We start from the raw sequence: 15180 nt of genomic DNA, 5'->3' as shown, positions 1-15180 counted from the left end.
GCGAGCATTGTGTGTTAATTGTGTGTAACATACACACACAGGTTTGTTGGAACGCTTGCAGCGCAACTGCGAAAAATAACTGATGTCACTATACCAAACTTGAGAGGAACCAAAGAATAATAATGGACATACGTCCTTCTGCTGCTGAATCATCAGATTATTTGTTTGTTATTCCACCAAAGCATTGTATTAACTCAAAACTTGAACAGCTTGAGAAAGATGTACCAAAGAGGTCTCAATATTTATTGTGGGAAGCTGTTATAATCTCTTGGAATTACCTAGGCCTTTTATAAAATTATAATAAATATACACTTGTCCCAAATTATACATAGGCCATGTGGGTTGGGGAAGCTTTGAGTGGGGTTTTGAGCACACTTCAGCCACTCAGGGAGACTCCAGGTTTGAAAGTTTCCAGGCACACCCTTGATGTAATGAATGTTAAAGACTACAGCCAGAAAGCCCCATGTTGATGGTGTGGGTATGTTTTGTTTTGCCTCAAGTTTGGTAGTGACATCAGTACTGTTATGCAGTTCGTATACATGTGCATATGCATATATTTGCTCTGGTGGGTTAGGTTAGCAGAGCATGTGATACTGCGACCAGCAAAATATGCACCTACAGCACTGCTAAACACAAGGTGAACCAGTTGTACTTGTGTTGTATGGCTGGAGCTCCTTGACAGCTAATAAATACAGTTTGTTTTTGTTACTTGTACAAAGATGTAAATATCATTATGTGTTGTGAAAAATCTTCTACTTATATTTTCTGTTTAGACATAATATTTTTAGTGCATTTTATTTCTGTTGCAAACATGTATATTTTTTATGTACAAATTATATATTTGAAACTTTTTTTGATATAATAATATGATGTACTTCTGATTCCAGAAAAGACAACATGAATTTTACAAAATTTTACAAATATTGGATGATTGCTTTTGTTTCAAGTTGTCTGCATATCATAAATATGTGTACTTCATGACAGCATTGGCATGTTTTGTCAAAAATATTAGCCATATTTATGCGCTAATATATAGTCCGTCAACTCAGAAGTACAAAGTAAATAGACCTCGGAAACTGGAGGTATGAGAATAATTATTTCAGTGCAATGCGTGTGTAAATGCTTCTTTGGCGCACCAACTGATGCGCAATTTGTACTTGCTGAATGCACCATGCTCTTTATGCGTCACATTTTTAAACACACAGTGCGTGTGACGCAAAGCATCGACCCCTGATGCCACAGATTTACTTTGTACTTCTGAGTTGACGGACTATATATGTCTTGCTTATGGCATATTTTGTCAGACAATATTGTGTATATTGGGCAAAAGGTATTGAATCAAGATTAGACCTTAATGTAGATGTATTACAAAAACTGATTGAAAATCACTACCAAGTATGTTACTATGTTCATTGCCTTATTACGAAGACACTCATATGGGCCATTTGACAGTATTCCTTATGTTTAACCCAATAGGCACTACCAATTCATTATTTCATCATATGTATACAATCAAATGTGTAAGATTTATACATTAAAAGAAATAATTTTAAGGCATATATTTTCAAAAATAAAAACCATACATTACGAATCTTTCTAGAAATATTGTTTCTTTGACTCCTTTTACTTCATTCAGGTGTCATGTTTGTTGATCAAAGCCTGTGTTCAAGGGGTATGTGTGTTGTGCATGTACTGCCTCTAGTAGTATCATACAGGGTGCATCTTAAAAATGTCACAATCCAAAGAAAAAATATAAGGGCTCTCTTTACACAGCTCATATGTCAGTAGTCTCATTACTCAAAACAATCCCATTTTAAACATCTACATCCAAAGATATGGAGATTAAGGGGGTGTACAAATATTATGAGCTGATGGGAGGGTAACATTTCCAAATAAGCTTGCCAAAAATTGCTTGCCCCATAAAGTTGCAAGTCAGAACAGACAACAAATGGACATATGGAAAAAGGGGAAGAAAAACTTTTGTGACAAAGTCCGAGACAAAAGCAAGGAAATTTGTATAATATACAATATATTTATTACATAATTCTTTGCAACTAATTTAAATACAGCTTATAAGCCAATGACTACTTACAATATTATTTCCTTTTTATACATTAAAGAAACACTTCATTGGGGTTCCTAAAAATATTCCTGCATATTGATGAATACCAAATGACTATAAACCATCCCTTTATAACCAAACTTGTAACATGTCATGATTCGAAACTGGACTTCTTAAAAATGAAATGACTCTGACTCAGATTTTCAAATTGTCCCAATAGAGAATGTACAGTGACTCAAGTCCTTTGAATTGACTCGAGATATTGCTAGAAATGACTCGACTCGACCATGAAATAACCCTGAGTGCCTTACTCGATTATCCCAGAGTGGCTTTGCACTGATTAAGCCATTCTATAATATAATATAGCAATTATACTAAGGGATAGTTTATAACTATCTGGAATTCAACAGTCTGCATGAGTCACAACAATTACTTAACAGTATAATTTTCTCTCTCAACATAATATCTTAATATGTGTGGCCCTTCTTTTCCTGCCATAACAGGCCTATGCTAGTCAAATGATCAAGAAAGTGGCCAATAAATCTATATGCATGCATATAGCTCTTAAAATTTACTGCATTTTGATCTAAAATTTTAGGTTTTAAATTTAACAGTAGGAGGAAAATAAAAATGTGACGGTGGAATTTGGAGCAATGAAACTAAGTGCAGCTGAAAAGAAGTCCTGTGTAGATTTAAAGCTTTCTTTAAAAAAAGGTCAAAACCAAACCTTTGATGACACCCTACAAACAAAAGTGCTTTTGTTAGGAGCTAACCCTCTCCCTCCCTATAATGGGATATTCCTTTTAAAATCCACATTCCCCCTGTGGAAGATTTGGAAATATCTTCCACAGGGGGAATATGAAATTCGAATGGAATTAAAATATTAGCAGCTCCATTTGAAACTCACTCTCCCTCAGGGAAGATCCAGGTTGAATATTTCTCAGAGGGTGTATGAAATCATTTGGAGCTGTCTAATGTGGTCATTCCATTTGCAATTCATACTCCACCTGTGGTAGATATTTCCAAAATCTTCCACAGGGGGAGTGTGGATTTTAAATGGAATAGCCCAATGTAAGTGTGAAATGTTGACAATTCCAACCCAAAAGATCATGCAGCTTTGACCAATATTTTAACTAATTTCTACACACTTCTTGGACTTTTTGACCCCCCTCCTCATAACGAAAGGACTTTTTATAGGACATCACTGAACTATTGGTTTGTTCCCTAAACGGAGGAAAAGAATGGAAAATCACATCTTTCTTATCAAGGCCAGTGCATTGCACCATTCATTTCCTTTGCATAAACTGTAGCTAAACAATTTAATTTTGACTGGTATTTCTGCAAAACATTAAGCCTTTAAGATACGTTTGTACAATAATTCAAAATTGATTTTAACAGATAGTATACTTGAAGTGTACAGTGCTTTGTTTCACACTTAATGCAGCTGATAGCTGCTCACACTATCTAGCTATTTACCAATAATTAAGAAAAGCACATACATGTAGACACTCCCAGTTTGAAAAATGTTTTGAAAACCTGCCTGCGGACCCCTTAATCCGAGCCCTCATGGTATGACGCAAGTCCAATCTAGTGTCACTAGAGCATAAACAAATCCGAAGACCGCCCCTTCCTCTAATCACAAAATCTTTAGTAACAACTTTATTGAGGATCATCTGAGCTAATGACAACCCTATTATAAACTGGTGAAATATCATGAAGTACTATAGATATATGGCTGGAACAAGTTACTAACAATGCTTGTCAATTATAAAGCAATTCACAGAAATGTTAAATATAAATATACCTTCTATACAAAAACATGTTACATAACATGATCACAATGGATTATACACAAACCTGACATTAGCAGGTATATCTTCTGTATATTATATTCTAACATCTGGAATAACTTCACTTTTATCTATTATCATAAAATACTGCTGACTGAATGGTAAAAATAATAAGCAAGTCCTATAAAAAATTGATACCATCCCTGTCTACACTCAGTATGATACAGAGAGATGTTGGGCTATTCCAACTGAAATCCATACACCCCCTATGGAAAAAACATGAACTTGATCTGCTACACAGGGTGTGTGAATTTCAAATGGGGTTTACCTGAATGGTTGAATTCTACACAACCTGTCAAGTTCATGTCTTCCATAGGGGGTGTGTGGATTTCAACTAGAAGAGCATATTTATAGGTTTAGTTATCACATGTTCAGCAGTATGAAAACCACTTAAGGTACTACTATAACCCTGGTTGACATGTATTATGTCTACAATATATGAAGAGCTTTGTTTCAAAACCCCTTACATCCACTTTTGGCCGAAATTGAGTTATTGACATGACATTATAGTGTGGGTAAAAATACACATTCTGGTGGTTGTTTGACCTTCATACCACCTTCCCTTCCGAAATATCGTATATTTCCGTTTGGGAAATCTTGGGAATTTCCGAAATCTGAACATAAAATGAACATAGAATTTCAGGAAAATAATTTTTGATGTATAATGATAGCCTTGAATGTTCTTCAACTATTAAAACCAAAAGGAATTGTTTTGGGGTCACTATGTTTGAAAAAAATCATTGTTATTAACAAAAGCTGTAGCTCCTGAAATGCTCAAAAATGTCATTTTCCCGGATTTAATTAAAAATTCATAATTAAAAAAGTAAATGAGATATTTCAATTTTTCTTTTTGATTTTGAAAGCATTAGTCAAGTTACATAAAGTAGTGCAAACAAATGGGCTCAAATTTGATTGCAAAGGTGGTTTCTAGAAAAGGGGTAAATTTATTTTGTTGCAAAAGCCCTTACATCCACAAAAGGCGCAATATTAAATTAATAATAAAATAAATAGGAAGGCTTGAAAATTGTACCAAACCTATTCTTTTAGTTTCTATCCATCAACACTTTATCCGAACCCAAATTGAATCAAATCGAACAAGCCATACTTCCACAATTGAAAAAAGCTGCTTTTCTCAAAAAGTCAAAAATGGATGTAAGGGGTTTTGCAACAAAGCTCTTCATATGCTGTCCATACCAATCACATTTTCCCTTTCATAGCCTTCAGAGCAAGCCATTATATGAACAAAGGACAGACTTGGTATTTGAACCAGCCACAGGGAATGAACTGAATAAACCATCCCATTTTGCTTTTTCAGCCCTGGTGGCAGTCAAAAAAGAGGCAAACACTAAGTGGCCCACATAAAGATAACCATAGTAGGCTACTAGTAGCCACTCCACCTATGCATGAAACAAGTGACTGTCCACAACAAATATGCTGTAATATTGTCATTTTCACTTTTTGAGACTTTGAACAGGCAACCTTTCCTCAAAATAAGCTTTACATTGATATGTTACATTGTTTGTGAGAGGTTCAATGTACCGTATCTCAAAACAGGCTCTGCCAAAATTACAGCCCATTTGTGGCGGATGGTCAGTTTTATATGAAAGGATTACAATACCTCAAAACAGTGCAAGTGAATACATAAATTTGTTATATGCAGGCATACATCTTCTGTTTGAAAATAATAATAGTAGGCCTATACAAATAATAACCGTCAAAAAGTGTGTTGGATAAAATGTGAAAGATGGATTGTTCCACTTCACAATGTACACTTGTACAGTGAGTAAAATGAGACAAAAAAGTATACATCTTATATCATTGCTATTACGAAAATTGAAGTCAGTTGATTTTTTTGTTTGTTTTTATATCACCTATACATCAATTCTATTACTTGATCAAGAATATGTAATATAATACTCATTTGCCATGGCAAAATTCATATTCCATACATTTACCACAACTTTATCGGAACTCTCAAGAGGTAAATGCATATGCAAGTCTCACAACAAGGAAGCAGTCTCTTTCCTGTACATGGACAATACACATACTGTGTGTGGCTAAGGCCCCCAATGCAGGATCGATATTATACAAATATTAACTGTCTATGAGTGTGATGGTCGAAATATAATCACTCGGTGAAAGATGGATGACTAGGTTTAATAAGGTAGGGTTTGAAAATACAAATAATATGGAATATATGCAAATAAGCTCATTAATATTCATTAATATTCATCAATATGCAAACAACATGACGCAAAACTACCATATCCTATCACCATACCAAGTTTGATATAATATTGGATGGCTGAGCATGATACCATAACATCGAGCCAATGGCGAGTTCGATATTTTTATGACGAATCCGATATGTTATGGTATCATGCGAAATAAGCCATCCAATATTATCATTATTAGGTTTTCTTAACTCCAAATAACCCTGAAAACATAATAATGAAGTTAATCAGTTATTGCGTTTAAGCGGCACAGTGGATTAATGGTTTTGCTTCCGCCTGGAAGTCCCAGACAGGCAGCCAACCACACAGGCAGGCAGCCAACCACACGGGCAAGCAGCCAGCCAGCCTGGCAACCATCTGGATGATAACATGAACCCCACATTTGTGTGGGGCCAAAATATTGAATTGCAATCAACCAACGAACTGACTACAATTTATATACAAGTGATATTCTCTGTTTATAATTTGATATACGGCAACATAAATTCATGTAGTTTTTGAAAGACGAAAATTGAAAGGATTCTTTATAGGGATTACACCTACTCTAACATACTGACCACTTACAACATACCGTAGAATTCCATGTACAAGCATCTATGCCTATAAATGTATCTATGCATATAAATATTTCTAAGGCAGACACCTTTCACAAAAAACATTATTTGGAGTTTGAGCAACTATAATACAGGTGGCTGACTGGCTATACAAACATGAATTATTGTAAACCAATTATGTCTTTGTAGAGGGTGTCTGCCTGTTGTTTCTGTCTTTAAAAAAATCCACTCCTTTGGAGGCATATCTTCTTGTAGATGGTTTATGGTATATTACATATCAAATTAAAGCAATTTGCAAAATACATTGTAAATGAACATGATTCTAATATATGTGGTGTGATCAAGCAAAATCAGTCTGAAGTCGATCATATTCAATTTTCAGTTTCTTATAGGATAGTAACAAGCATTTGCAAAGCTGCATTTTGCAGAAAACCCTGTTGAAAATAAACAACCAGTTCAAAAGATATGCTGACTATATCTTCTGTCTTCTGCAAAACATATCTCAAAATCATTATTTACAACTTCCAACTGATTTTGCTTGATTACATCACATATTATGGTTTGATATAAAGTTGGCACTCCAGCTACTGTTCCATACCAGTTTTTCCCCATTTTGTGACCCGCAACCAATTTTGTGAGATTACTCCCAGTACTATAAATATTGTTATTTTTGTGAGGGATTTATTTTCGTAAACCCACCCACAGCCGCAAAAATAACTGCACACAAAATGTTTATTAATGCATTGCGCATAAAGGGGTGGGATGCAGCAACAGCCAATTTAACCAACTGCAAATTGCTACTTTGGCTCCAAATCGCAAAAATATCTCTACGCGATATATATTATTATATACTTTGGCTCCAAATTGCAAAAACGTCTCTATGCAATAAATATTTTTGGCGTATACAGCAGCAGCAAATATCAACTTTATTAATGGAAAGTCTGCATTCTCTCTCCACACCAGTAGCAAATTAACGGAAGTTTTCAAGCCATGTAAGGAAGAAAAAATAGGGACATACAAAGCATTTACTGTCAAATATTTCATTAAGTTAAGAATCTTCCACCCCCTGCCCGTCAAAAAACAACAACAGCACACAGCCATCTCTGAATTAAGGGTGGGATATGTACAGTACTCTTTGGAATGGCTCTTTGGTCTAGGTACAACTCATGGCTGCATACTAATGCATCTACAATCAAAGTCCAATAGACAATACTTGACTTGGCTGTAATATATTATATATATAATTTGAAGCTCCCCATAGTGTCTGGGGATAGGCAGAATGAATGACATAACGAGGGAGGAGTACACCAATGGACGAAAAAGATAACAGACCGCGTCCAAGCAGTCAAAGTCTCAGCATCACCCGATAATGAGGGCCGATTGTTCCATGAAATGCGACAGGCAAAACTGCTACGCACTTATACCGCGTTTTTTACAGTCTATCGCGTTTAGGCACGCAACGCTTGCGTGATTGTAAGCCACTGCACAATCAAACAATCGGCCGTCTGAACATGCGAGAATTCACAGCATACAATGTACAGGGACTTTGACTGTTGATACATGATCTGTAGTAGTCTGTGAATACGCCACTGACTCATGTCATACACCCTCTGATCATTTTTAGAACGGGCCATGCTCACAGAATAAAGTGCAGCTCAGGGTGGCGTGGCGTACCATATTGTAGACTTATATTCTTATTTCTCCTTTCATTTATGTCAGGACTGCAAAACTCATTGATAACCCTAAGAAACCCAGTCGGGACAGATTTTGAAATCATCTAGCACCAGTCATTCATTGTGTTCTACCTGACTCTTGCCCTCTCCATATCCTCCACACTAGCTAATAATCTCTGCCTTGCTTTCTTGTTGTTGATGGCACAGTTGATAAGACTGGTGAGTTGTTTGGATGAATACTCCTGCAAAAAAGAGTCAATTTAAGTGAGTTAAGGCTAAAAAATACATGATTGTGCCTTGTTGGATTTTAATTTTATATTTGAGTCATCAATAGCTGATGCTTAGATACATTGGACGTATCACAAGACGTAATGGTGTTTAATTAGAAAATGTGATCATGCAAAGTTTAGCCAAAGGAAAGATGAGGTAAGGAAGACTAAGGGCCCAGTGGACTAACCAAAACCTTGTAAGGACCCTCTCCATGAATCTTATTCTCTAGCTGAAAGCAAAATCCAGTACAAAGATTTTCAATGCTGGTTTCTTGAAATACATGTTTTCTTACATAGAACAGTATGTGATGCACCCAACGATATATAAGAATGTAACTATTTAGCATCTTAATCGGATTGTGACTGCGTTTGAGTCGGGGAGCGGGTAAATGCATCCCTGAGTCCCTCATTGGCTTTCAAAACCTTTGCAAGTTACTAAGATGGTGGTCCAGAGGAATGTCACAACAGGTGCAACAAACATGAGTAATATCTTTAAGAGTTTGGCAAAATGCCAAACCGTGATTGGTTAAATTCATGGTACACACTCTTTTGACTTTGAAGGTAGGGTACTAACATTAGTAGTCACAAGGCAGTATGTAAATTATTTAACCCCAATTCATCCATATAAGCTAGTGAAAGAGGGTTTGTTTAAGTTAATGGTGCAGTGCTGCACCACCTGACCATTTTCTTTAATTTAAGAGCATATTAATGCGTAACATAAATTTGGCAGAGACAAATCAATATTCAGCATTTTGCCAAACTCATAACGATATGTACAGGTGCAAAGCTAAAGTGTAACATGTACATACCCTATGCTCTTTAATCCATGATTCCATATCAGCTTCTGAGAGGTAGTAAGCCTTCACATATGTCTCTACATATTCTTTGTCTGGAATGGGCCTGTGAAAAATAATGCAAGAAACAAACAGCTTTGTATCAAAAGCTTTAACTAGAATATGCAAATCACAAGGTTTTTTGTTCAGAACAATTTGTACAATTGAAAAAAAATTAAACTAAAAATTGAACTAAATGCTAATTAATATATAGAAATATCATGTGGCATGTATATCAATATCTTCCTGGTGGATGATAAACAACAATAAAATGTATCAGAATAAAACTTTTTCCCATGTCAGAAGGAACCAGTTTTGGCCTATTTATAATGTTTCACATTTGGAGTATTTTTATTTATTACGATCTCGCACATCAGCAGATATAAAAACATCAGCTTGACATATTTTGTAATTCAATCACACACAAATGTCATTTTGCGCTGTATCTATTTTCAGTTCCAGTTATATTCCTTTACTCTTTGGCCCGTTTTCATTCATTCAAAGGGTTGCGCATCCCCAGGGATCATAGAATGGCTGGCCAAGCTGCCAATTTGATGCTAGGCAACCAAAATCACAGACTGACATGCCCGGCGGTCAACTGGATCTAAAATGACAGATATGATTAAAATTATATTCTTTTATGATTTTCAATTTAAAAAAAATATGCAAATCAATTATTTCCAAGAAAAAATAAAAGTCTCACATTTTTCCCACCACAGAATTTCATTTAGTAAAACAAACCATTTGAAAGTACTATTGCATCACCCACAACATTTGTTATCGTCAACACTCAGCAAAAAGCAGTACCCCTCAAAAAGAAATAGCTTGAATAGTATGCACGCTACACCTCAAGGTCCAGAGGGTTGAATAACACAATCTCCTCCACAGAGGTTTTGCCTATGATGCATTATACCGTCAATATGGTGTACTACTGAAGTTCCTTCAACATAACTTGATGCATGGTATCAGAAAACAATATCCAAATTTCAGTTATTGCCCCATTTTTTTGGCAGTAGTAGGACATGTCAAATTGGAATGACTTTATCATATGGTATAGCACACTGTTTGATTCCTTTGCTCTGAGTCAATCGATAAATGAAGAACCTCTATTGATAGGCTTTGTGATTTCCTGGGACTTCTAGTGATTTTCATACACCTTTTTGAAAAAGATTCAACCTGAATCTTCCACAGAGGAAGGGTAAGTTTCAATTAGAATTGGTTAATGTGCTAATTCCAATTGAAATTCATACTCCCCCTGTGGAATATATTTACAAACTTTTCCACAGGGGGAATGTGGACTTTAAATTGAATAGCCCGATAGGTTTCCACATTCAGCATGTTTATAGTGGGAGCAGATGTGCGGTACATTGTGGTATAATTTCTATCCGGTCAGAAATTATCCGGAAACTTGCTCAGTGTAGACACTACCCATATTTGTATGTACTGGACATCAATATCCTTCTCAACCAAAGGATATTGGCACGAGATAATTGAACTATAAACACACAAGAATAAATTGTGTGTTTACTGGAAGTAGCAGCTTCCAGGGGCGGGTCCAGGAATTTTCAATAGGGGGTTCCATGACCACGGCTCGGTGCCCACACAAAGTCAGGCACAGCTCTGCAAAAATTAGGGGGGGCATGGCACCGCTCTGCAAACAAAAAGTTAGGAGGATACCCCCCTAAATCGGCCTCTGGTTTCTTCATGATGCGTAGGATGCGCGCAAGACATTCGGAACGCTTCTCATCCCAAGGGTTATGAAAACAGAAGCTACATGTTCTCCACTATGAGCATGCCGAATTGCAACAATTTTACATACAAATTCAACACCATCAAAATACTCAAATACGAGAAATTACGAAAATATCAAAATGAGCATTGATGACCAGCACATATGCCCCATACATGCATACAAACACTAACACACACCCAAGCACCCCCACACACATCTCACCTGCACACCCCCACCCCCATGCTCCCACCGCACATCCCACATGCATACACCCTCAGTAACACCCCCTCTCACTCGCACAGAATGCACACCCTACAACACACCCCACACACACCCTACACTTAAAACCAGTGACCTCTGGGTCATTGAAAAATATACGCTAATGTTAGTTGGTATATAATTTGTGCTGTAACTGTGTCTCACTATAAACAGCAAGAGTTTCGGTACATGTGATATGTCGATGCGATCTAGCAAAATCAATCGGAACTCGGAAATATTGATTTTGAGATATAGCCAAACAAAGTAAATATTTCCTTTTGTTTCCTGATGTTTTGGAAACTCTTTAAGGGATCTAGAATGAGCGTTTATGGCGTTTCGACAGTATTTTTTGCATTCTGAATACGAAGCATGACTTTCTGATATCAAATAATTTTCATTTTTTGAAATTCACAATATAATACAAATTTTATGACAAATTATAAAAATTTGATATGTTTCAAATTTTTGATATATAACAGTCCTCGAAATAAATTTTATAAATCTAATGATATATTCTTAAAGTGTATGTAGCTGGGAGGAAAGGCCGATGATCAATTGAAAATTTTGACCTTTTATATTGAATATATGGATGTTTTTCCCAAAAAGACCTTTTTTTTTTTTTTGGTGTTTTGGAAAAAAAATCCATATCTTCAATACGAAAGGTCAAAATTTTCAATTGATCATTGGCTTTTCATCCCACCTACATACACTTTAAGTATCAATCATCAGATTTATAAAGTTTACTTCAAGTACTGTTAAATATCAAAAATATCAATTTTTAATGATTTGCCATAAAATGTGTATTACATTGTAAATTTCAAAAAATCAAAATTATTTGATATCAGAAGGACATTCTTCGTATTCAGAATGCAATTCGATATGTCTGATGTGCTCTAATGTCCCACAATAAATACTGTCCAAACGTTCATAACCCCTTCCCTTAATTGCTCATATCTTTGGAACTGGTTGTTCAATTTCAATGGGGTTTTCTGCAAAATCCAGCTTTGTAAATACTTTTTACTATCCTATCCTAAGAATTTAAAAATTTAATATTTCCGAGTTCCGACTGATTTTGCTTGATCGCATCACATATATACAAGGACTATCATATACAGTATACTCAAATTATTCACTATAAACACCCTGATTGATACATTGCATGTCCCTATTGCCACACATGCCTGTTACTGTAAGTCTAAATTTTTGTGCTGCATTTATTTTTATGCCTTCTGCATTATAAGGTGCTACAGTGAAAATAACAATGCACAAATAAATTCTTTTTGTGTTTAGGTTAATGTGAGGAAGCTTAGCGAAATATTTGAAAAATTGGCTAAGCGTGAACAAATAATCGCATCAAAATTCCCACTTTTAAGTGGTTGTAAAAAAAATCCAAATTTAGAAATCCAATGTTATCTTTTATTTATTAAAAGAAACATGCCATTGACTGATGACATGCCCCAAATTGGTTCTGCTGACATTCACGCCAATTTGTGTCAGTCATAGCCACAAATACATGTACCACTTTCCCACTTTTGTACTGTTGGAGTGCTTTTTAAAATCATAAACTTCCTTGCACTTATCTACACACAAAAGGAATAATTTCCTGCTGCAGCTACTTGGATCACGACAAGCACAAAAATAAATGTAATATGAAAATTAAAAAGTTTGTTCAACTTAGGCAAAAATTATTCCGGCTTCAATAAAGTCCCAACTAACGCTCACATAAATACATATAAGTGTACGCTGGTCACGCATCAAGCAATGCGTAAGCACTGCGTCTAACTGTATGTACATCATTCTATATCAATACAGGGTTATAAGCCGAACAAACTTGACAATACTAACCTTATTTCTGTGAGTGTCTCAAGTTTAAGGAGGAACTGTTGAAAATCTAACTGCATCAAAGCTCTTCCTTCATTGCTGCATTTCCTTGCACTGGCATACCTATAACATCAAATTTATTGAAGACATGTACACTTTGAGTATCATATTAGCATAATTATTCCAATACTATAACATCAAATAATACAAACAGACACAAGCAATGGTAATTAGGAGATGATAAATCAACCTTTTTGGATACTTTTTCCCTTCTATACTTTGTTTGACTTATAAATTGCAAAAATTATTTGTTCTTTATTGATGCGAACATCAATAAAGTGCCAACTTATGCTTGTGTAAATTCACATAAGTATGTGCCAATCACAAGCTACGCAAATCACAACTATTATGGGTACTGCACTTCTGTGTGCTTGCTTTTCTATATCAATCCACAATGTTATGAGTCCTGTCATTTATAAGTCAAACACAGTGACCTGGCTTTAGACCCCTCAGAATGCAGAGGCTGGTTACACGCCTGATATCATATCAAACTTGATTCAAATTTATTGTAACATCAAAATATACTTTCACAAAAATACTCAAACAATGGGCTATTCTGTTTGATATCCATACACCCCCTATGGAAGACATGAATGATCTTAATCTCTCACATAGGGGGGTAGATTTCAAACAGAGTCACCCATTCAGGTAACCCCCGTTTGAAAATCACACCCCTGTGTGGAGAATTAAGGTCATGTCTTCCATAGGGGGTGTATGGATTTCAACCAGAATAGCCCAATGATATTGCGGAGATGCTCATGAGGCCAAGAAGACCAGATGTGACCACCCCGTAAACTTAATGTTACAACACATAAAATCAAGTAACATGTCACACTTGTAAAACAAGATATGACCCAAAACAATATAGTATGCGGCTACGTCCTTCAGCGGTGTCTGACTGCTCTTCCTAATTATCGCGTAAAAAGAAACTAGCTTTAGGCAGTAAGGTAGATTGAAAGAATTGTTCCCTTTCAAGTTAAGCTGACATGTATATGATGAAATAATATATTTAAATTGTACTGTTTCATTACATTACAAAAAATGATATTTTATATACATATTGATATATATATATCATAATTACAAACAAAAGGAACAAAGGCAAACAACAGGTACACTACCAACAGCAACAAGCCGGAGAAAGGGCCTGGATCTCTAGTGAGATATAATGATATAATTGTGACATGATCAAGGGGAATGAGTCACATGTTGACACTGGTCGAAAAAGAGTTTTACATATGTTTCTAAAGAGGACATTTAGAGCTTTCAGAAACTGAAAGCCCCAAGTTGATATGACTTTTCTTTGCGAAGTTACATCAAATAATCAATCGCTGAAAACAATATAAAACAAAAGAATTTTGACACCTTCTTTGCCAATATCTCAAAATCAATATTAACGACATCCGACTCATTTCCCTTGATCGTGTCACAGTTCCAACAAAGTTTAACAGGCCAGTGTAAAGTTATGCACAAAGCTTTCGATTAAAAAATTATCTTCAGTGTGTTATCACTACAGTCTATACTCTACAACAGCAATCACAGTAATGACTGAAATCATAGTAATGAAGGAACAATTAAAAAATTATCTTCAGTGTGTTATCACTACAATCTATACTCTACAACAGCAATCACAGTAATGACTGAAATCATAGTAATGAAGGAACAAAATTTTCAGTTTTACAGAATTGTTTCGTGAGGTCTTGAAACAAGACCTCACTCTTTCACTTTAAAGAGTGACTTGTTCCTTGTTTGTAATTATTATAATGCTCCCAAATGGTTGAGCACTCTACCAATCATTGGTTTTACTCTCACTTGGAATTATGATATATTATAC

At 35.5% G+C, this 15180-nt stretch overlaps 1 protein-coding gene across 1 annotated transcript in view; it reads right to left on the bottom strand.

Annotated features, from left to right (window-relative positions):
• Window positions 1-4578: 4578 nt before the first annotated feature.
• Window positions 4579-15180, bottom strand: part of LOC140150855 (syndetin-like) — a 76685-nt gene continuing 66083 nt past the window's right edge. Inside the window, 3 exon segments of the mRNA XM_072173002.1 lie at window positions 4579-8615; window positions 9452-9542; window positions 13311-13409. Coding sequence (XP_072029103.1) covers window positions 8502-8615; window positions 9452-9542; window positions 13311-13409 — 304 coding nt within the window. The 3' untranslated portion in view covers window positions 4579-8501.

Source organism: Amphiura filiformis, chromosome 4 (assembly GCF_039555335.1).
Source record: "Amphiura filiformis chromosome 4, Afil_fr2py, whole genome shotgun sequence".
Lineage (NCBI taxonomy): Eukaryota > Metazoa > Echinodermata > Ophiuroidea > Amphilepidida > Amphiuridae > Amphiura > Amphiura filiformis.
Note: the sequence above shows the minus strand (reverse complement) of the source record. Positions and strands in the feature narration are given on the sequence as shown.